The sequence below is a fragment of the Parasteatoda tepidariorum genome, chromosome 3, assembly GCF_982258835.1.
Source record: "Parasteatoda tepidariorum strain Cologne lab strain chromosome 3, Ptep-v5.0, whole genome shotgun sequence".
In the NCBI taxonomy this organism is placed as follows: Eukaryota; Metazoa; Arthropoda; class Arachnida; order Araneae; family Theridiidae; genus Parasteatoda; species Parasteatoda tepidariorum.
Window position 1 is genome coordinate 16,063,463 of NC_141757.1, and position 23,178 is coordinate 16,086,640.

Below are 23,178 nucleotides of genomic sequence, written 5' to 3' on the forward strand. Positions count from 1 at the left end.
CAAAGTACAGGGATTGTTAGAGTACAAAGTACGGTTTATTTAGTTTATGCACTTCTTGTGGAGGGGGGGGGGGCTGAAAATTTGAGGACAAGAATTAATACTTTAAAAATTGCATTTTTCAAGTTGCTTAAAAATAATAAAGAAATATTCTGGCCCGACTAGGAGCTGGCCAGAATTAAAGGATAGCCAAAAGTTTATTAATCTGGCCAGAATTAAAGGATAGCCAAAAGTTTATTAATCTGGCCAGAATTAAAGGATAGCCAAAAGTTAATTAAGCTGTCCAGACTGCACAAAGTACAGGGATTGTTAGAGTAAAAGGTACGGTTTATTTAGTTTATGCACTTCTTGTGGGGGGAGGGGACCTGAAAATTTGAGGACAAATATTAATGCTTTAAAAATTGCATTTTTTCAAGTTGCTTAAAAATAATAAAGGAATATTCTGGCCCGACTGGAAGCTGGCTAGAATTGAAGGATAGCCAAAAGTTAATTAAGCTTTCCAGACTGCACAAAGTATGGTGATTGTTAGAGTACAAGGTACGGTTTATTCAGCTCATACACTTGGAAAATTTGAAGAAATAAATTGTAAAGTAAAATAAATTTGATGTGAAATTTGAAGAAAAAAAATGACCTAAATTTTACAAGATGATCACTTTGTTAATATAATGTCTCTATCCATCATTTACATATTGGCTTTTATTACCATTAATAAATCCCCGTTAAAATTCATCGTTTTAGATATTTTTTGGCGCTGAGAATTCTACTGCAAGTTGCAATTTTAAATCCTATTTGTCTAGAAAATACCATTCTAAATAAAATGAACACAATTTTGCTAGAAAAAAATCTTATTTTAAGATTGCATGATAATAATTATGATTGCTAAAAAGCAAATTTTAAAAATATTGTTCATTTTTTAAGAAATAAATTCTAAAAGCCGAATAATTATTGTAAATTTTTTATCGTATTAGGTTATAAGAAAGGCCTGAAATTTGATTAGATATATCGTGTTACCCTAATCTGTTTTCAAAGTTGAAACCTTGCATGTAAGCACATTAGCGTCTAAATAAGGTGACATAAAATAAATCTTGTCAATATTGAACCACCTTATCTGTATTTTAAACCGTAATACAGTTTAAGTTTGCCATTACCTTAGTTAAGCTGTAAATTTAAATCCTGTTTCCGTTCAAATTTAACATATTGGGTGATCTATTTCCCTAAATATGACAATATTATTCAACCTACCAAATAAAACGAACACAATTTTGTCATGAGAAATTTTATTTTAAGATTTCATATTATTCATTATAAATGCGATAAAACCGGTTTTTAAAATATTTTTCATTTTTCAGGAAACAAATCTCTAAAACCTAATTATCATTATACAATTTTTATCGTATTAGGTTATATAACATGCCTGAAATGAAATCAGGTATATCGTATAACCTAATCCTATTTTTTTTTCAATCGAAACAGTTTAAATCTAGTCAAAGTTGAACAGTATTACCTGTGCTTTAAATTTGTCGTTACCTTAGCTGAGTTGTAATTTTGAATCCTGTTTCACCTTAGCACCATATAAAAAGTTTCATCAAATTTGAACCATATAATGGCTCATTCTGTGCTTTAAACCATAAGAGAGTTTAAATTTGTCGTTACCTTAGTTAGGATGTTATTTTGAATCCTGTTTCACCTTCGCACCATCATTCACCTTAGCACCATACAAAAAGTTTAATCAAATTTGAACCATATAATGGCTCAACACGAATTCCAACTGTATACCGTTTCAGAAAATTTGAACGATATTACGTTCAACGAGAACCAAAATTTTAAGCATCGCAAGAATATTTTACTATTTATTATTACTGTAGATAACTACTTTCTAATCGTGTTTTACAGTGAAACCAGTGATCGAACCCTTCATCTTTCCCAAGTCATTAAGAGAAGGACAGAGAGCTTCGGTTCTTTGCACAGTCAGCAGTGGCGACTTACCATTCAAGATTCGATGGTTTAAAGACGGTCGTCCCATTCCCGAGAACATCGGAGTACGTTCTAACGAGGTCGCAGACTACTCATCTACACTGCTCTTCGAGTCTCTGGCACTTCATCACCGAGGAAACTACACATGTGTGGCCGAGAATGACGCTGGGACTGTCAGTCATACTGCCACAATGGTAATTCACGGTATGGTACTTCCCAATGCAATAACCAATGCTAATCTTCCTCTTTTTTTCTTAACACTCTTTTTTTGTTACCTTCTCTGTTTTATTAATATTTCTGTAATGCTTGGCTAACATTAATATGTCTTTTTTAAAATTCGTTAGTATGTTTTGGTTTGGTCATATACTTGTATCAAATGAAGAATATTTTTGACGTCGAAGGAAAGGGATTTTATTTTATTTTATAACCGTCGTTGAACAGCCGACCCAATTTCATGGGTTTAGGACTAATAATGTACAACTCCGTAGCCTTGTACTTTTGAACCCAATCCCGAAGGAAGGAATCCTACAGGATCAAGTATTGGGAGACATTTTACCTTCATGAAGGACTTTTTCATGGAACTAACCCGCGTTAGCGTTACATGAAGAGGAAGACCATGAAAACCTCCCATGGTTAGCCTGATGGCAAGGGGACTTTCTTTCTTTCTTTCCTTCCAGACGCGGATACGTACATAGGTTAGTAAAACCCTTACCCGTATAATCCGCGTCTGGCAACTACTTCCAGCCAACCTCAATCAATTATTTAAAGTTTAAAAAGAAAGGAGGTTGCAATTTTGTTTACAAATATGCAGAAATATTAATTTGTTTACAAATAGACAGAAATATTAATTATAGTTTAAACAATATATATATGACATATAGAAAGTGACAATAAATGAATTTTGGAAAGTAAATGGCAAGGGGACTCTATCCCATGATCCGTCTACCCCTGAGGATATTTCACGTCAGCACTGTGGTCAGTGCAAGCCGGATGCGGAATTCGTATCGACCAGCCATCACCGGGATCGAACCCCGATTCACCTCATCGGAAGGCGAACCCTCTATCCCCTGAGCCATCGCAGCTCAGAGGAAAGGGATTGAAAACACCAGTCATACATTTAAGGTTTGAAGAAATTAATTTTCAACACTAATTTTTTTAATGATGTAATGCTTGTGCCGTGATGGCTCAGGGGATAGAGGGTTCGCCTTCCAATGAGGTGAATCGGGGTTCGAATCCCGGTGATGGCTGGTCGATACGAATCAGCATCCAGCTTGCACCGACCTCAGTGCTGACGTGAAATATCCTCAGGGGTAGACGGATCATCGGTTAGAGTCCCTTTGCTGCTAGGCTAACTGTGGGAGGTTCTCGTCGTCTTCCTATCTATGTAACGCAAATGCGAGTTAATTTCTCCCGATACTTATTCCAGGAGTTCCCTTGTTTTCTGGATTGGGTTCAAAATCACAAGGCTGCGGAGTTGAATTTTAGTAGTCGTTATCCCAAGAATTGAGTACGCTGTTCAACGACGGTTATAATATAAAATATAAAAAAATGACGTAATACTTGCTAAAAGTAATATGTATTTGCTGTGATACGTTATACAGCACTAAGTTTTGATTTAATAACATGCTTTTATTACATATGGATGCAGAGATGCCAACTTGCTCCGCTTTGTAAAATAGTATTTTCTAGTGGTAGCGAAAATTAAGTTACTTTTAGTTTAGTACTTTTCATTGTAAGTAATTTTTTCACCACTAAGTAACAAAAATTATAAGTATCATATAAAATGTAGCGTTTAAGCATCTATCTACTGGTTACTCTATAAAAAAGTAGGCGTAATTATCCTTCTTTACCGAATTTTACGACATAATTTGCTACCACTTTATTAAAACTATTCCAGAAAGCGGAGCAGTTGGCATCCCTGTGGTTGTTTCCTATGGCACGCGGTAGGCATTAAGAACACTGTTCATCCATTTCCTGTTCGAAATAAAAATGGAACAATGCGAAACGTTAATTCCTACTTTAATTTTTGTTTTGGACAATAGAAGTTCAAACAAAATAAAGATTTCTTTTGTCACAAGAAATGTCTAAGTTAGTGTTTACTAATTCTTTTCGTAGCTTGTCAACAATATTTTTAATAAATGATGATTTTTAGAAGAGACTATGGCTAAAAAATATACACTGATGAGGATATATGCTCATCTATCAATGATCAATTCTATCAATGAGGATGGCATTTGCTTACAGTTCTGAATTATCGGTTCTTCCAGCATTGATGATAATATTTGCTCTTATTACCGAATAATTGCTTCCAGCATTGATGGTGATTTTTGCTCATTGTACCAAATCTGTTCCAAATTTGATGATGATATTTGCTCTTAGCACCGAATCCACCAGCTTTAATCCAATTTATTTATTTTTGCTATTTTGCTTATAAGATCTACCAGACAAAAAAGATTAATTAAAAAAAAAGTTTTTGAAGAAATTATTTTCGTTTTCAGCTCATGCACTATTGCTATCGGGCAAAGTTAACTATCTTCACCACATGGCAGTTAATTATAACAGGTGACAATTAAGTATTTATCTGTCGATCATCTTTTTTTCATCAAAAAAGCACTCCGTTTGCATATTTTTAATAAATATGGAAATATTTTATAAATATTTTATGATATTCTGAAAATATAGATTATTTCACGCTTGTTTGTTGAATTCTTTCTTCATTTTAAAGATCAAACTTGCATTGTTTACTATATTTTACAAAATACTCCAATAAAAATTAACTAATTAATATTAGCATATTTTAACCACTTAAACTTTTAAATTTTTTTAAAAAATAGCCATATATTTTAAAAATTGACCAATTTTAATAAAAAAAAAGCTAGAATTGACCACATGTTAGTAATAAAATTCTTTAATTAACCTATATTATTATTCGCTATATTGAGCAAAAAGCTATCATTCACATAAATATAACTGACTCCTAGAAAAAATATAATATTTTTCACGTTGAAACTGAATTGGAAAATGGTTATGATTTAGACTCATTTGATCAATCAAACTAAATTTCATTAAATTACGACTTATATTAATATATTTTTAATTTATTTTTAGAATTTAGATTCAAATAAAAATATATTTTTGCTCAATTATGAAATCTTCATATACAATCCCTGCCAAAATATTAGACGCACTATAAGATTCTGTGTAAAATCTTAATTATCAAGTGATACTATACAGCTTTATTGCTTTTACGTGACTGAAACCGGTTTGCATTTCTTTACGTTCGTGTATCAATTGGTTAAATTAGACGATGTATAATATAAATTCGACGATAGGAAAAATTTGACGCTATGTTATATAAATATAGAATATTTATTTTATCAGGTATTTTAGACCAAATTATTAAACGCACTGTAGTTTTTTTAAGAATTACATGTTCTGCACGATTTAATATGCAATACTTTTCGTGTAGTATACAGTTTTCCAAAACTTTTTTTATTTTTATTATTATTCAAAAGATACAAGTTTAAAACCAGTTCACCTTTTAAAGATGGCGAATAAATACTTTTCGATAATGGAATCATTTGATGAAAGAAAAATCTTGTAATGATCTTTTAGTTAAGAAATTCCTAGAGAAATCTTTCCTCTCCAAACCTCTTAGTTCAACAATGTTTTTATTGAAAATTCTTTTTTCCTCAATTCTACTTCAGCGTCCAATAAAATTTTATCTCAAAACTTTAGAGGTAAATGGTTTTTGTTTAAACTCCCAGCTGGCAAGCAGAAAAAAAGTCATTTGGTTGATAACGTTCTCGTTCTTAAATATCCTGAGTTTAATCTCTTCAAACTACTTAATGTATTCATACGCATTCCTGTGAGGAAGAAAAAAAAAGAAAATATTATCAAATATTAGCTCCTCCACCAATAAAATTGCTGACATAACTAGTGACATTTGAACGAATTGTTTTGCAATTTTTCGCTAACAATCAAAGAATTTAAATTGAAAATTATGAGCATTGAATATTCTGTGTAAAATCGAACATTTATCGTGGGAAAAATTAGTGTATATATTGATTTACAATTACGGTCCCTGTAGCCAAATTATTAGACGCACTGTAAAATTCCATGTAAATTCTAAATCATCAGGTGATACTATACAGCTTTATTGTTTTTACGTGACTGAAACCGGTTTGCACTTGTTGACGTTCGTGTATCCTATTGGTTAACATTGTAATGCAATACGTTAAATATAAATACAAATAGGAAGTATATAGGAAAATCTCCTGAATAAAAACCCATTACATGTATATTTAAATATAAAAGTAATGCATACAAACTGGTGAAAAATATGGAATTATTAAAACACTACAGTGCGCCTAAGAATTCGGTCTAATTATTATGATATGCTAATATAATACCTGCTATAATTAATAGTCTATATTTATATAATATATCGTCTAATTTCACCAATAATCGAATTTATATTATATATCGTCTAATTTCACCAATTTATACACTAACGTAAACAAGTGATACAATACAGCTTTATTGTATTTACGTGACTGAAACCAGTTTGTACTTGTTTACGTTAGTGTATCAATTGGTTAAATTAGACGATATATAATATAAATTCGATGATAGGATAAATTAGACACTATATTATATGAATATAAAATATTTATTACATCAAGCATTATATTAGTACTAGTGGGCTGTGCCCCCTGCTCGCCAGCGCTCGCCAACCCCCAAAAATTGCTACGCAATCTTATAAGGTTTGCTTCGCAAACCAAGCTCGCTTCGCTCGCTACTAACTTAGGTACATTGCAAATGCACAAAATTCTAAGAATTCAAAACAATCATTCAAATCCATATAACAACTTTTTTTTAAAGAAAAATTACATCTTTTTAGTAAATACTAAGTCATTAAAATAAATTTGAATTCAAATAAATGACATGTAATTCGTTAAACCTATTAGAAATGTGCTATAGTATAAAATCTTAAGATAAAATTTCGAAAACTGATATCTCTTTAAAAAAGTTAAAATTTTGGCTATAATTAAGTCTATTAAAAATTGAAATAAGTGAATACAAAATAAACTGACCTCAAATAAAACTCCAAGGACTTCGAATCAAATAATTAAGGAAACTACTATCACGTTTAATATAAAAGGAAGATTTATTAACTAAACAATAAAATTACAGCATCGCAGTTCCAAAAAACAAATCTCACACTCACTCAAAAAAAACAATTTACATTCTAATTAGTCACCATAGCAACCAAAAAACTCTTCTCGCTACCATCTATAAACTGATATATAATAAATAAATTATTTAACAAAAAATCCGATGCGCATAAGCACATACTATTTTACACTCTGGTTATTTCAGTTTCCGTTTTTAGAAGCGCTATAAGTTGAGCCACCTAAACTAAATTTGGCATGTGACATTTTTAGCTGCAATCATTGGTTGATTTTCTAGCGTTGCCATTCGGGGAGTTGCAATGAGGCTTTTTTTTATCGCCGTGTAAGAGAAATATATATATAGATATTATAATAATTAGATCAAACTATTAGAGGTACTGTAGTGTTTTAATAATGACATGATTTGCACGAGTTTATACGCAATACTTTTATATTCAAACACACATGTAATGGGTTTTTATTCAGGATATTTTTTATATACTTCCTATTTGTATTTATTTTTAACGTATTGCATTAAAATGTTAACCAATAGGATACGCGAACGTCAACAAGTGTAAACCGGTCTCAGCCGCGTAAAAACAATAAAGCTGTATACTATCACCTGATAATTAAGATTTTACTTAGAATCTTATAGTGCCTGTAAGGACTGTAGATTCTTACACCTTCTTTTACTGGTGTTTTAGTTACTTTTTTCCTCTCTCTATATTTTTGTTTGGTTTCTTCTTTAACTTATCCTTTTGCGTTTGCGTCAAATTTAGTTTCTTACTTATTTATCCTCTAAAGGCTCAGAACATATCCTTCTACCGACTCCTGTCTTTGTCAATAGACTTTGCTTCTACTCTGCGAGATATTCTAGAAAGCTTAAGAAGAGACGTTATACTCCAGAAGAAAGCCGTCATGTCGAATGTTCTTTCTTCTACTTGAGCAATGTATATTTTAAAGAATGAAAAATAAAGTTTAGGTAAACGTTGAAAAAAACACGAAGTTTCAAATGGTGAAAATGTTTTCAAAACATCAAAATATGAACAAATTATTGCAGGATTATTTCCCCTCCACTTAATTCTAATTAATCCTGCTTGCAATTTGATAATTTGAGCAAATATTAGTTTCATTTAATTTGAGCAAATTTTCAAACAGCAATCAGCTTCATGGTCTACTCTAGGTCATAAAATCACTTTGCCATGAAAGATTTCTCTTGTTTTATAGCGTCTTCGTAAGCTCATCCAGAATCATGAGCTGAAAAATAGTTCAAGGCTTTCCTCTTTATCTTTTTCCATCTGAGGCACATGTAAACACAAGAGATGTAATTTTATTTTCTTGGATATTCTGTGCCAACTTCATGTCGATTTTCATTCACATACTTCGATTGTTTTAGTTTTATCTCCATTCATTGTCTGATCTAAAATAAATTCCACGCACAAAGAGTGTGTTCTAACACTAATGTTATCCGGGACTTTCATTTTAGTTTAAAGAACGTGGGAACTTATTATTTATAATTTATTTACTATTTATTATTACTATTATTATCATCATCATCATTATTATATTATTATATAATGGTCGGAAACATCATGGAAAAGCAGTATGACAAATACAAGAAACAAAGAGACACAAGACTGAGATCATCTGAAATACTGATTCGTCTAAGATATTATATGTTCTGTGGTAGATGATGTGTAAAATTGTCAAAAAAGTACTCAAAGTTTCCACCATTGCTATGGATGCAGGCGGCACGCTGTCAGGCCATGGAATAGCAGACTCGCTGAAATACAGTTGGATATTGTTGGATGCCTGCGCACATTCAATTCAAGCAACAAGATCCATTTCAAGAAAAAAAAAAAAAAAAGAAACAGTGGTTGCGGGCATAGAAATTTTCAGCGCTCCCCACAGAACGAAATCCGTGCAGTTTAAATCAGGAGAGCGTGGTGGCCTGGGAACCGGTTCACCACGATTCATCTTATGAACAACACCATCTAGCTGCGAACGAAGGCGTTTCCTAACAAGGCTTGCAATCCAAATCTGAAACATTTTGAAGTCCCCTACCCCCATTTAAGTCTGTCCCAGTAAGAAAGTCCTCATTTTGTTTTATAGCAGAGAATTGCAATATCAAGCACTGGAGTTGTCATAAGCAGGAAAACGTAGACGTTATGTTTACAAATTTCTAAATGAAAATTCGTTTCTCGCATAGATAATGAATAACTAAAACAAACTGAGCTAAAAGCTGGGTAGAATTGTAAGATTAAAAGCGAATAGTTGATGTCAACAAAGTGTTCTATATAATGTTTTAATTATACTTATGCAAGTTCAATAACAATAATTTTCTTCATAGTTATTGTTATTCATTTTAAAATGAGTATTAGTCTTGCTGTTACACTTTTTAAGAACAATAAAATAAGCTTTTTCGCGAAGCAGAAGAAAGCGTTTATGACAGTTATGAAAGACGTTACATTGAAAGAACATGTCATACGTGTTGTTTTTCAAAACAATAATTATTGTTTAGTTTCTTTAAGTCTTTCTATTTCATGTCATTTATTTCTATTATTTTTTTCAATAACTTATTATTAACTAAAAATTCAAATTTTTTAAAGAGGAATTAGTTTTAAACATTTTAATGTGTGATTTCATTTTTTAAAATTTTTCATTGGAGCAAATTTTTGACGGGTTTAACTTAGTAGCGAGCATGGTTTGCAAAACAAACCAAATAAGATTGCATAGGTTGGAGAGCCTCAGCGAACAGGGGATGGAGCCCACAAGTTATTATTATAAGTCTTCAGTTTTACTGAATTATGTAACTTTTTTTTAAATATGATTTGAACCATTTATCTTTTTTAAGGACAATTTGTGTAGAAAAAATACGCATTTCAAAATGCTAATAAAGAGAGCATATAAGTTAAAAGGTTTTTATCTTTTCAACATCACATGTCAACAAATGATTAAGTACAAAAACAGGGAATGATAAAGTGCACTTTTCTTTTAAAATTTCTTCTTCATTTTGAGAAGAAAAAAAAGAAATTTCTAAGTTAGAAAGAGTTTAGTTTTTTAATTCTGATTTTACTGCAAAGATTATATTTTATTTCGAGAGTTTTTATGCTTGATATAGAATGCAATAATATGACATATGGTATATACAAATGATTATAAATGCGACTCAGAGATAATTTGATAATATTTAATACTTAAAAGGCTTTTTTTTTAAAAAAAAAATAAGATTCTATAATGTTTTTTTTTTACTCTAAATGATTAGTAATCAAGATCTTTCTAGTTTAGTTATTAGTTACAATAACTAACTTATTTGTTACATTCATTATAGTTACATTAGTTACATCCGATTACTGAAGTCATTAGTTACATACTAAGTTATAAGTTATTAGTGACAATTCACTGTATATTATTGTATACAAATATTTGCGAACGATTAGAAGGGAAGAAAAAAATGAAACGAATAAAAAGACATTTATTTCAAAAATCACTACATTTTCAAATTTCAAATCAATAATAAACGTGAAATTGAATATCAGTATTCTTTTTTGGCCAAAAAAATTATTCTATTTTTGTAATTTTTATATTTGAAAGAACAGTCCATATTACTTTGTCCACAGAGACAGAAACCCAATAAACTTTATAATTCCGGAAATTTTTACCATATTTTTGTTTCAGTGCATAAATGTCCTTTTAAAATTACTTTTGTTGCCGATAAATGCACTCAAAACATTCTTTTACTCCTAAAACAGCATTCATAATAATCCGCGAAATTTAAAGTTTCCAAAAACCACATTAGTGTTGTACTGATAATAAATAAGATTAAAATAAGATCTTTTCTCAACGTATTTTAAATAACCGGAACAAATAATTTTTCACTTTATCAAATATTTAAAATTATAGCAACAATAAATTTTATCGTATTATTTATGCATTTATTTTAAATTTAAATGATCGTCATGATTTGAAAAACGTTAAGTGTTTTTTTTTCATTATAAAACTCTTAGGAAGATAGGCATTTCAAAAAAGAATTGAAATATGTTTAAGCATGTCCAATTCATGGATTTATAATCCAATTGCTCCTTCGTAAAAAGGAAGATAATGCGTTTTCCTTTTTTTTTTGTATAACCTCTATTCAAATGCTTTTCCCTAAAAATTATTTCCAGAAAAAATATTGAAATTTAGCGGAACTTTTTATGAGTCCACGTAATATCGCGTGATCTTTTTCCTGATCTCACATTCAGAACAATTCTAATTGCTGTTTCCGGATCTGGAGAAGTGCCAAGACATCTAGAACAATCGTCTGGAAGGGTGCAATTCAGTTTCGGCTCTCATTGTATTTAATAAGATTAAAACTGTTGTACGATATTTCAAGTTTGATTTGCGTTTCATTTTAGATTAGGCAATATTGTGGGGAATATGTTTGAAGGTTTACATGAAAGTGTCACGCCAATGCTTTAGGTTGAAATATCAATCAAAATTTCGTTAAATATTTCGACACTGAGACACTGAGAAAGGTGGGGTCAAAACTACCAGAATACGGTAAAATATACGATGTTTCTGCACTCTTAAAAATTTCTTAGAAAAAATGATTAAATAACAATTTATTCAATGGTTTTTTACCATATTCAAACAAAACAGTAAAAAAATCATTAATAATTCGTGGTTAAATTGCAATTAATTATTATGCTTATACACTCTTAAATACTTCTCAGAAAATATGGTTAAATAACAATTTATTCAATTGTTATTTTACCATATTCAAACAAAATAGTCAAAAAATCTTAAATAATTTGTGGTTAAATTGCAATTAATTATTATGCTTCTGCACTCTTAAGAATTTCTCAGAAAAAATGGTTAAATAACAATTTATTCAATGGTTTTTTACCCTATTCAAACAAAACAGTCAAAAAATCATAAATAATTGGTGGTAAAAATTGCAGTTAATTATTATGCTTCTGCACTCATAAAAATTTCTCAGAAAAAATGGTTAAATAACAATTTAATCAATGGTTATTTTACCATATCCAAACAAAACAGTCAAAAAATCATAAATAATTGGTGGTTAAATTTCAATTAATTATTATGCTTCTGCACTCTTGAAAATTTCTCAGAAAAAATGGTTAAATAACTATTTATTCAATGGTTATTTTATCATATTCAAACAAAACAGTCAAAAAATCATAAATAGTTGGTGGTTAAACTGCAATTAATTATTAGGTTAATTGTCTAAACATTGGTCTACAGCGCGTAAGAAAAAATAAACTTACTATATTTAATAACTTTTGACTTAATGATTAGATCTTTACGCTCTAGGACTCTGTTTTAAAGTTTTCAGGAGGTGACCTCAAATATATCAATTAATAAGTTCATATGATATTTTAAGTTACAAAAATCAGACACAAAAATGCACTTATAATCGAATAAACATGCTTTTTTCTTTTGACGGATTCAGATTTCTGACCCCCTAAATATAGGGATAGCCGCATAAAGGGAAAGATGATCCCAATTTTTTGACCAGGAGAGGCATCCAAAGTTTGGATCTTTTAATTTACTTTTTGCGGATTTCGCCAAATCTCGAAAACTTTTTAGGCGAATTGAAAAATTTTTGCACTCAATTATGAAATTCGTTTATCCAAAATTAATTCCATGCAAAATATAACTTTTACTTAGTTTTTTATTATTTTATTTAATAATAGTGGAAAAAAATTGGAATTTTAAGATACAGTGAAACCTCTGGGTAAGGGCCACCTGTCGTTCCATTGAAAATTGGCCCTTAAATGGGTGTGACCAAAAAATAAAATGAGGAAATCAAAATTTATGTAGAAAAAAACTGTTTATTAACATTTTAAGTTTTTATACATGTTTAAAAAAATTTTCAATTGAAGTTTGTTTACTTTTTACAATTTTTTCGCAAACAATTTTATTTTCTAATGATTCCTTAACTCTATAAAACAAATTAGTCAAATTCGCATCATTTATTAATGCCTTGGATTGGGATATCAGTTTATTTACTTCTATTAGTGTTTCTTGGTTTGATAAATATGGCGCGGGGGACTCATGGGACGGGGGGAAAAATGGCCTTTATTGGAGGTAGTCAGGAAAATGTGGCCCTCTAATGGGAGGAAAATTAACATTATGTCTATGGGGAAAATTTTCGTTCCTCAAAATATTGGCCCTTATTAGAGGTGGCCCTTAAGTAGAGGTGGCCTTTAGGAGAAGTTTCACTGTATACATATTTTTGCATCATTTTACAAGAATGTAATTCATTACAAGATCTTAGCGAAATCGGTCCTTTAGAAATAAAATTTTAAATACGTTGTTTTTTTTTAAATCTGTTTTCCGTGATATATTTAATTGCTATCTGTAAATTCTTAACTGTTAAATATTGCCATTTGTTTCGTAACGGCTATCTGTTTAACCAGATTTAAAGATAAGAGATGCTTGTAAATAATGAATACATGTGCCTCAATTATATTAGACTTTATTAGCAAAATTTCAACTTGGAAATTACTTCGGCTTTATTTAGTAATGAAACAAATAAGGACACGAGTAAAACTACCCGGATCTAAATGAACCATCATTTTCTTTACGCCTTCCCCTTGTTCATATTGGCACCAAAACGCATTTTCCCGTGAAAGCAACAAACATCTCCGATAATTTAGGGAAGGGCCTAATCGGAAAACTTGAGCATGCGATAGTGATAAGCAAATTACTCCCTTCTCTGTAGATATCTAGGATGAAAACATTAACAGATTCAATTAAAATCCCTCCTCCACGTCGTTTTATCTGTTATGCAGGCCTTCATTAATCGTGAGTTGTTATGGTTCTGCTCTGTCGCCATAAATCTCGCCAAAACGTGATAACACGAGGTTGTAATTTTCATCCGGGACAACATTTTTACTAAAACAGGTCCGGAGCTCGGGTTGAAATTTTTATGACGCAGGGGGGTGTAAAAGTTAAAATTTTATTGTGAAAAATTTTTCTGCAAGGTTCACTGGGTAATTGAAAAGCAGAATGTGGGAGATAGTTTGTGAAGGGGGTGGCTTGTTTTCGCAGGCGATATTTTCGCTGTTGCTTGTCCGCACCGAATCGTAAAACCCTTGATTGATCTAATCCCGTGAGTAACCGTGTAGGATTTTATGGTTGGGTAATCGAGATGGGGTTGTCCATGGCAGACGAGAATTTCATAAGGCGGGATGGTAAAGCGCGTGTTGATTTTATTTGCGCAGGTGTGCAATAAACGGGATACTAAAAGGCAAATGTATTTGGTATTTACTAGTTAAAGTAAGCGGATAACTTTCAGCAAATGCCTAGGGTTGCTTAAACGAAGAATAAAGTCCTAAAATGTGAGAAGTAATAGAACGTTCTGATACAAAGTTTCTTATCTAAATATATGCTTTTATTTAGTGTAAATTTATTTCGATCATATTATAACAATGATATTTAACATGTTTTCATTGACTGTCGTGTTTATTCCAAGAATGAAAACCATAAATAATGAGCATCTATAACTATAAATAATTTCTATAATAAGAAGAAAGTTGAGAAAAAAATGCAAACTTGAAGTTTTTGCTCTTTTTAATTAACTGCTGCTAAATATAATTGCTTAAATATTAACGTGAAAGATAAATTAATACTTTAGTTCTAAATTTAAATATCATCTAAGGCGAAAATATTTTTTGTAGAAAATTTAAGGAAATTTAATTATGTTTTGGAAGTTGAAGAAATTACGTTTATTTCCTCAAACTAAAAAATTTATTTAAGTCAAGAAAAAAACTCCAAAGAGATTGATTTTTTAAAAAAAAAACACTGACGTCGGCAAACATATAGCCTTAAATGTTTTATTCTTCTTCAAATAACACTGTATGTGTTTGCAGCTAGTTTTATATGATTTCTGATAGAGAGCGACTGTAACCTAGTTCGACCATAACCTAAAGCTGGGCATTGGTTTTAACCAACTTTCCCCTGCTAGAATAGATTAAAAATAAACTGAGAAAGTGGAATTAAAGTTAGTACTTTTTCCACACAAAAACGACTATCACTATCTACAACCAAGTCTTTAAGTTTCTCTTTTAAAAAATTACTTTATTCTTTAGAAATCTTAAAACTAAAAAAAATATATACCTTCAGAGGATCGCAATTAAATATTTGTGAGGAAAAACTGAAACGTTATAAAAATATGACGAATCATTTATAACGAAGGCGTAATTAAAGCAACAAAACCTACGTGATTTCCAGATTGGTGTGCTTAATCTCGACTTCCTCATTCATAATTCGCCATGTTTTGATAAAAAAAAATTTACCAGATTAAACAATAATTATCGTGTCAGAATATACATTGTGAGTAGCAATTGCATAACACCCTTTAATTAAGTACATTGAAATAATTACCATTGTATTAACAATCTTTCAAATTGTACTACGATAATTTTTCAGTCGTTGTAACTTTCAGGTTATACAATAAAATAATAATCCTATTTCCAACAAAAAACTCTATAATTACTTAACAATGTAATTTTTCTCCTTCAAAAACATATGCATTATAAAAATATTAGTTGTGTAAAAAAATATATTAAAATAATACGGCGTATGGTCGTAACAATAGAAAAGCCAGAATTCAAACGGGAAAAAAATTTTCATTACATTCAGCGGAGTTTCTCTAATCCGAGTTAAATTTATCTAAAAAATTCATTCTTTAGTTTTGTTTTATTTCGAACTATGAGCTCACGTGTTTAATATGGACAGATACTAGAATGCGAAATTACAATGCACAAAATCGAAATCCAAGTGCAATGTCATTTTTCACAAAAAGGTGTCAAATCTATTCAGTAATCCATCACTTCCTTTGCACGTCACGAAATCCTGCCACACTCTAAAAAAACGGAAAATAAAAACGGAATCAATAAAGTTAACGGAAAAAACTCGAGAAACAAACACACTAAAAAAAACTCATTTTATTAGGTTTCCCAGAAGATAGGTAATAATGCAGTACGTTTTTTCCACGCTTTTTCTAATTGTGATTCCGTTGGGTTGTCGTCCAAGATCATCAAAAAAGGCCAGACAGTTCATATTTTTTTTTTAAAACGAAAAAAACTCATGGCACGCGCTTAGTTGGAAATTTTTGTGATGTTAAAAAGAAAAACTGCATGGGGGTTATCATTCTCCCTTGAGAGCTATCCTGTCAAATTCTCTTTTATCTGGAGAATCTAGTGGTGCTACTCAAAAACGCAATTGATTTTATGCTGTGACCAGATATTTGGCAAGATTCCCTCTTCCGGAAAGGGACAATCCACAATGTTTCCTGAAAGTTCTTTTTAGGTTGTCTGAAAATGGACTTTCCCCGCGAAGAAAATGGGGAAGAAACAGAATTTTCTATGCTTTCATTATACTTTTATATAACATTCGTATTTTATGAATTTTTCATGTAGTTCAACGATCTTCAATGCATCTTTAACCGTTATGTTCATTTTTATACTCATAACCGTCGTTGAACAACCGACAAATACAAGAAAAATCTTCAAGTTTTAACCTTTTATTAAACAATCACTAAGATAACGTATTGCTTAGAAGCGAATAGCATGCAGGCACTGAACTAGATGCTTGCAAGCGACGTCACGTGTTGGTCAGCCAATCAGGTTCGACCCACATGCGTGACGGTGCTTGCAGGTATCCAATTAAATCTGATTTGAAAATTGATTCAGAGTGATAATAAACCCAAGTCTTAACACTCTAAAGTTGTCACGCTATACTTAACCACGTGATTATGACATGGTTGAAAGGAAACAAACTGAGCTATAAGTTGAAAAGATTTCAAAGGTTAAAAACGAATAGTTCAGAGTAACAATCAAAGTGCTCTATATTATGTTTTAAGCATACTTATACAGCATTCGTGGTGCCTGCATTAGATCTGTGATAGTTGCTATTATTATATTATTATACCCAATTTTCGAGTTTATGCCTACCAATGTTCAACCTTATCCATAGCCTTATAAGTTTGAACCCAATCAAGAAGACAATAGAACTCCCTGGTAGTAGGAGAGATTTGCCTTTGTGGTGGACATTTTGACGGAACTAACACACAATTGCGTTACATAGAGCGGAAAACCACAAAAATCTCTCTGGGTTAGCCTAAGGGCAAGGGGATTCTAACCCGTGATCCATTTACCCCTGAGGATATTTTATGTCAGTATTGTGGTCGGCGTCAGTCGGATGCGGAATTCGTATTGGAAGGCCATTGCTAGGATTCGAACCAGATGACCCAGGTTCTATTTCCTATTCCCTGAACCACCACGACTCTTTTATGTTCATTTGAAGTATATGCACAATTTTCAGATTGTAATTAATTTTTGTTTAGCGAACAATAGTGGGAGATGCCACTACTGTTCGGTCATGCTCCCCAACACCCTAAAAACTATGCAAACTTAGATGGTTTGATTTACAAACCATGCCACTGAGTTAGAGCCATTTTAGATGTGTCCTAACGCGAAATGCGCTCTAGCGTTAAGTATTTAAATTAATTATTAAATTCTTTAAAATTATTTTCTTTTTAAGAGATAAAATTTTTTAGTCAATAAGTAGTTATTGAATTGGGTATACTATAGCCTACGTCACAGATTGTGTTATTCCTACTAAATTTAACTAGTAAACAGCATTTTCTGCGAGCCTGATTTCTAGCAACAAGTAAAAGCATCAAACGAAGTGTCTTGTTATAAGTCGCTACTCGCCAGGTTGGAATTGTATTAGTCTAGTTCCTTTGAAAATAATTTATATTGTTGTTTTACCGAAGTTTATGAATTTAGTAAGCATATTTAAAACTCAGTTTATTAATTAAACTAAAAGGTAAATGTTATTCCTAGTAAGTGGAAGTAGTTGTGCTTTTTTCATATTATACCCAATTGAAATAAGTGTCATTCAATCGAAAAACTTGTTGAAACAAAACAATAATTATGCTTTTAAAAAACAATTGCTATTCAAGATTCCCAATTTAGTTAAAAACAAAATTATTAATTTTTAAACTTTGAGCTGCCAAATGGCCTAACTATTATTAATTTAAATTTTGATAAATGACATGCAATAGAAAAACATGCATAATCATTGATCATGCTTTTAAAAATCAAAACAGCACCACTAATACAGATCTAATGCAGCACCACTAATGCTGTATAAGTAAACTTAAAACATAATATAGAACACTTTGATTGTTACTCTGAACTATTCGTTTTTAACTTTGAAATCTTCTCAACTTATAGCTCAGTTTGTTTCCTTTCAACCTTGTCATAATCACGTGGTGCGTGACAACTTTAGACTTGGGTTTATTATCACGCTGAATCAATTTTCAAATCAGATTTAATTGGATACCTGCAAGCAACGTCACGCATGTGTGTCGAACCTGATTGGCTGACCAACACGTGACGTCGCTTGCAAGCATCCAATTTAGTGCTTGCTTGCTATTCACTTCTAAGCAATACGTTATCTTAGTGATTGTTTAATAAAAGGTCAAAACTTGAAGGCTTTTCTTGTATTTATTGTATCGTCAGTTTCATAGTACTCATTGTAACAAAATAAATTAGTGCTTAAAAGAGTAACAAGCAGTCCTAGAAATCATGTAACCTTACAGCAACCTTGTTGCGGAATTTCCTTTTTATTGTCACGAAAATGTTTGTACTAAAAACCTTTTTTTCAAATCGAGCAAAAATAATGCAGTTTCAAACCTTTCATCCTAAAAAGATTCAAAATTATTTTTAAAGCTTTTTTTAAAAAATATTGTCACTTAGGTTCATAGTGACGTTTTAAATGACGTCACGCTAGCGATAGGATCAAATTGCATTATCCATTAAAATTTCATGACAAGGTGGATTTTAGATGAGCGTTCAAGACGTTGCGAAAAGAAACCTTATAATTACCTAGATTTAAGATTATTTTCACCTGGAAGACTAGCTTTATTAAAAGGATTTTTTCACGCTTGACAACCCTAAGTCAATCTCGATTTAAAGGTTTTTATATAGTTGTTTTCAAAGTTTTTGGATTAGGATAATGTGAGCAGAATAGAGCAGATTGTCACAGATCTTGTTTTAAGGTCAGAAGGTTTACACGTAAACCACAAAACAAACCTTGTTAGGATTAAATTAAAAGGTTTTTGCTGAGTTAAAATAATTCTTATTTTGCTATCTGGGAGTGTTATCATTTAAAAATAGTAATAAATTTGTCATAAGTTATATTGATATTCAAAAGTTTATTTAAAGATACAAATAACACTCAGAGTAACGAATGGCTTGTTCGATTTTTGTAAGAAACTCTGAAAGAAAAAAGGTGGGGCAAGCGATAAAATGTGAAAAGAGTTGAACCATAATGAGTTAAGCTCTTCAGTGAATTTCGGCTTGCTTTTAGCTTTCACACATTGTTCGCAATTGCTAGCGGCACGGGCACTGTGCCAATGCAAACGTCTTCGAATCCTGGAATACAAAAAATCGCTCATGCGACCCAATTTCCAAACTTTTTTTTTCTTAATAGCTCCAACAATGAATGATTTTATTGATGGCGACTTTAGGTTCTTTGTGATATGTTTTACTCTTTATATCCATGCCCTGGTATTGAAGATTCATTATTCGCGATATTTGAATGAAAATGTTTGCCAGAAAGCTTATCAGTGAATATAAATCAGAAATTGCTGTATAATGTTGAAGATAAAGATTTGCTAGGGATAAAAAAGAGTTCACTTTATTTTATTGACTTTTTAAAAAATTATATTTGGCATTTCTGTTTTAGAATATCATTGGTAATATTTAATATTTATGAATTTTAATTGAAATTTTGTGAATTAAAATCCTATTAATAATTAAAAAGTGCAGATTAATTATTCAATTATTGCACGTGTTTGTCATTAAATTACGCTCAATAATTCATTGATTTGCTCAAATAATTACTCTTGCTAAATATTGCTTGATACAGTAAGTAATATTTATGTGAACAAAAAAAATCATGAATGTATTTTAGTTAAAATTTATGAATGAAACTGCACTGAGAAAAAAAATGGTCAAAACTACCAGAATACGGTAAAATTCACCGTGTTTCTGCTCCTATGGGAACACTAAAATGCTTGGTAATTTTTGTGACACGCTTTGGTAATGATTTTGAAAATATAATAAGGTTTATAAGGTTTAAGCATAATAAGGTTATAAACATAATAAGGTTTTATAGCAAGTGACAAAGCTGGTAAATATGGTAAAAGCTGGTAATTTTATCATAATTCTTTAGAGCATGACATAAAAAACATTTGTTTGGTTAAATCTAATTTTCAGTTATGTATTTGTTCTAAATGTGTGGTAATAAGAACCATAATTTTTAAAACCGGAATTTCCGATAAACCGTTACCATGTGAACGGAAAAATTACTAAATTAATGATTTAAATACCATACATTTTGGTTTTATAAACCGAAATTATGGTTTGTTTTTTTACCAGCAGTGTCATTACCATGCAATACGGTAGCTTTACCAGAATTTTATTTCTCCATTTAAGTTTGATGAAAAAATAATATTACTGTGTAATTATATATGATTATATATGTTTAATAATATTATATTATTTGTGAAGCATAATTAAAACTCATGAATGCATTTTGATATTAATTAATCCAAACGTTTTCATAACTGAATTTATATATTAAACGTTTTTCACATAAAAGTGTTCACAATATTTCATTGATTTGTTAGAAAAAAGAGAGTTTTTTTAAGTTTATTGCTTGTTGATTTTGATCGTTTGTAACTCTTGATTAAATTAATCATGCATGAGTTTTATTTAAAATATGTGAATTAATGCTATTCAATAACTGTGCTAATTCGTCCTGATTTAAAATGTAAGGATTTTTTTTCTTAGAAATCTTGGATGCATATTTAAAATTAGCATTAAAATAAAGCATAAAATAAGCAAATTGCTATACACTATGTGGACAAAAGTGTGCGGACACCTACCTAAAGCATCATGGTGTGGGATGTTTTTCATGGTTTGATCCATGTCATTTGGTTCTCAAATGTGAAATCAGCGATGTATGTAGATAGTTAAGGCAATGCTGCTCGCCAAACTCAATGGCAACATTTCGGGAAAAGCCCATGTCTCTTCCAGTGGAAAAACTAAAACATTCACGCATCGAGGTTATCGCGGCCATGGTTTCGGGCATTTCTATTAACGATGATAGGATAAAATTCCTGGATAAGAAAAAAATTACAGCACCCCTTCATGTATTAATGGCAATACCTTTGTACTGGCAGGGATAGCTTGGTTGGTAGGGCACGGCGCCCAAGTCCAAGAGTTCGTGGGTTCGATCCCAGGCTAACTGAAGACTCCCCGTGTTGTAAATGATGACTGATGCATGTTAAATCTGTCGAGTCGCAAAGTCCTCCACTAATACTTCTCAATTTACAAATCTTAATCGTACGTTAAAACATTAATTAGCAATTCCTAATGTGCGTGGGTTAACGAATTCAAGTACCTTGGCACTGATGTTAACGATCAAAACATAGTTATAGCAGAAATCAACAATAGACTCAAAATGGCTAATAAGTATTTCTTTGGACTGAGGAGACCATTAAGATCTAATCTTCTCAGCCGAAAAACAAAGTTAAAACTATTTAAGACACTCATGCTTCCTGCATTGCTTTATGGAAGCGAAACTTGGACCCAAAATTCAGATATACAGTGGTCACTGATCACCTTCGAAAGAAAGATCCTCAGAGCCATCTTTGGCGCGATTCAAGAAAAGGGATGCTGGCGAACCAGTTGCAACTTCGAGATCTACCGTCTCTATAAGCAGCCCCAAATTACTCAAATAGTCCTCAGTAATAGGCTGAGATGGCTGGGCCATCTATGGAGAAGCTCGGAAAATAGCGCCATGAGAATCGTCACCTTTAAGAACTCCGAGGGTTCACGTCTTAGAGGCAGACCTCCTACTAGATGGCTCAACGACATCGAAAATGACCTGAAATCCCTAAATATTAGAAATTGGATGGGAGTTGTCATGGATAGGTGACGCTGGCGTTTGTCAGTTGTTGAGGCAGCTAAGGTCTGCAAGAGGCTGTTGCGCTGTAAAAGAAGAAGGTTTGATGAAATATGTGTTCAGAAACTAAACTGGCCTTCTCAATGCCCTGATTTCCATAGAACACTTTTGGGACAAATTAAAACGCAGATTACGTAGCCAGCCAAATTGACCATCATCCCTGACCGCTCTCATTTCAGCTGAGATGGATGTCATAAAGTTAACTTGTATGACCACTATTCAAAAAGTGGTGGAAATTCTCCCCGGGCAGGGCATATACAGGCTGCCATCGACACAAAAAGAGTACCTGCATCATATTAATATATGCCTCCTAGTTAGTAGTAGTGGGTGTTACTACTTCCAATGAGACGAACCGGGTTCGAATCCCAGTCGATACAAATTCCGCATCCGGCTTGCACCGACCACAGTGCTGACGTGAAATATCCTCAGTGGTAGACGGATCATGGGTTAGAGTCCCCTTGCCGCCAGGCTAATCGTGGGAGGTTCTCGTTTTCTTCCTCTCCTTGTAAAGCAAATGCGGGTTTGCTCCATCAAAAAGTCCTCCACGAAGGCAAATTTCTCCCAATACACGATCCAGGAGTTCCCTTGTCTTTTGGATTGAGTTCAAAATTACAAGGCTACGGAGTTGAAAAATAATAGTCGTAAACCCATAAAAATTGGCCCGGCTGTTCAACGACGGTTATAAAATAAAATAGAATTAGTAATAACCCCGAGTAATTAGTAGTACCTAATTAGTAATACCGCATAGTTTTGACCAGATAGTATAAGATCAATAGCATAAAAAAATTTTATTCTTGTATTAAGTGGAAACGTGATTATAAAATTAGAAAACAATATTCTTGTTTTTTTTTCATATATATTACTAATATAGTTTCTAAATCATAGACTTTGTTTTAATAGCTCAATAATAGACTATTACTCGTGTAGTTTATTTAAGTTTCTAAGTTATTAAGTAGTTTATTAAGTGTAGTTTATTTAA

The 23,178-nt window shown here is 31.6% G+C and overlaps 1 protein-coding gene across 3 annotated transcripts in view; it reads left to right on the forward strand.

The window, feature by feature from the left end:
- Positions 1–23,178, forward strand: part of LOC107450135 (cell adhesion molecule Dscam1-like) — a 446,044-nt gene that overhangs the window by 315,588 nt on the left and 107,278 nt on the right. For all 3 annotated transcript variants that reach the window (XM_087158866.1, XM_087158865.1, XM_071186796.2), the window contains exon 9: positions 1,891–2,175. In XM_087158866.1, the coding sequence (XP_087014992.1) occupies positions 1,891–2,175 (285 nt within the window). The remainder of the gene's footprint in view (positions 1–1,890; positions 2,176–23,178) is intronic.